This window comes from Corapipo altera, unplaced genomic scaffold (assembly GCF_003945725.1).
Source record: "Corapipo altera isolate COAL_440 unplaced genomic scaffold, ASM394572v1 58731, whole genome shotgun sequence".
Taxonomy (NCBI): domain Eukaryota; kingdom Metazoa; phylum Chordata; class Aves; order Passeriformes; family Pipridae; genus Corapipo; species Corapipo altera.
Window position 1 is genome coordinate 1 of NW_020890386.1, and position 1,247 is coordinate 1,247.

Below are 1,247 nucleotides of genomic sequence, written 5' to 3' on the forward strand. Positions count from 1 at the left end.
TCGGGGCCTCCGCCCATCTCAACCCCCCAAATTTTGGGGTCTCCCCCTTTATCCCCCCAAATGTTGAGGTCTCCTCCCCAAATTTTTGAGTCCTGCCCCTCAATCTCCCCAAATTTTAGGGGCCCCCCCTTTCTTCTTCCCCCCATTTTTAGACTCCCAACCTCAACACCCCAAATTTTGGGCTCCCTCCCCTTTATTCCCCCTAAATTTTGAAGTCTGCCCCTCTCCCCCCATTGGGGGGACATCGGGGGGAAAGGCTGGATCCGTCACATGAAGAGACCCCCTGGAATGAGAGAGGGAAAGGGGGGACATTGGGGGGACATTGAGGGGACACACTGGGGGGACATTGGGGACACACTGGGGACATACTGGGGGGACATTGGAGGGACATTGGGGACACCCTGGGGGACACTGGGGGGACATTGAGGGGACACACTGGGGGGACACTGGGGGGACATTGGGGACACACTGGGGACACACTGGGGGGACATTGGGGACATTGGGGACACACTGGGGACACACTGGGGGACACTGGGGGGACATTGGGGACACACTGGGGACACACTGGGGGGACCCTGGGGACATGGGGGGTCCCCACCTGTCACCTCCAGGGTGGCCCCGGTGACGTAGCCGCTGTCCCCCGACACCAGGAAAGTCACCATGTCTACCACGTCTGGGGGACTCGGGGACACCAGGGGTGTGGTGGCACCTCCAAGTGTCCCCAAAGTGTCCCCAAAGTGTCCCCAACTCACCCTCAGGGTCCCCCAGTCGTCCCAGTGGCACCATCCCTGTGAACTGGGAGGGGGGGGAGACACACACACACAAGTGTCACCTCTGGTGTCACCTCTCCAATGTCCCCTAAGGTCCCCCAATGTCCCAAATGACCCCCCAGTGACCCCCCAATGTCCCCAGGAGGTGCCACCCCCCCACTGTCACCTTGTCCAGCACTTTTGGGGGCACTTTGTCCGTCATGGGGGTGACGATAAATCCCGGTAGGACGGAATTGCAGCAGATCCCAAACCTTGGGGGAGGGATTTTGGGGGGTCAGAGGGGTCCCTCCAACCTGTGTCACCCCCCCCCAGGGTGCTACCGACTCCCCCTCCGGGGTCACCAAACCCCCCCAATCCCATTTTCCCCCTGATTTCCCCCCAATTTTTCCCCATTTCCCTCCAAATTCCCCGAATCTCCCCCCTTTTTCCCCATTTCCCAATTTTCTCCCCAGTTTTCCCCATTTCTTCCCCCTTTTC

At 60.1% G+C, this 1,247-nt stretch overlaps 1 protein-coding gene across 3 annotated transcripts; it reads right to left on the reverse strand.

Moving 5' to 3' along the window:
- Positions 1 to 22: 22 nt before the first annotated feature.
- Positions 23 to 1,045, reverse strand: LOC113942403 (estradiol 17-beta-dehydrogenase 8-like). 3 transcript variants are annotated; one of them, XR_003525909.1, is made up of 4 exons: positions 937 to 1,045; positions 753 to 795; positions 599 to 673; positions 23 to 283 (listed from the first exon to the last, which is right to left on the reverse strand). XR_003525909.1 is itself a non-coding variant. In XM_027633538.1 (4 exons), the coding sequence occupies exons 1-4, from the start codon at positions 970 to 972 to the stop codon at positions 203 to 205; spliced, it is 312 nt and encodes a 103-aa protein (XP_027489339.1). In that variant the 5' UTR covers positions 973 to 1,045; the 3' UTR covers positions 23 to 202. The 3 variants fall into 3 exon arrangements, 2 of the variants coding, with proteins under 2 accessions (XP_027489339.1, XP_027489338.1); XM_027633538.1 differs by having other exon boundaries at positions 23 to 346; positions 576 to 664; XM_027633537.1 differs by having other exon boundaries at positions 23 to 346; positions 576 to 673.
- Between the last annotated feature and the right edge of the window lie 202 nt (positions 1,046 to 1,247).

Bases quoted from the DNA above. Each gene is read 5' to 3' on its own strand.
- LOC113942403 (XM_027633537.1), bottom strand. From the start codon at position 972: ATGACGGACAAAGTGCCCCCAAAAGTGCTGGACAAG. The intron at 796-936 runs GTGACAGTGGGG...CCCCCCTCCCAG, and splicing joins CCCCAAAAGTGCTGGACAAG to TTCACAGGGATGGTGCCACT. The intron at 674-752 runs GTGAGTTGGGGA...CGAGTCCCCCAG, and splicing joins ACGACTGGGGGACCCTGAGG to ACGTGGTAGACATGGTGACT.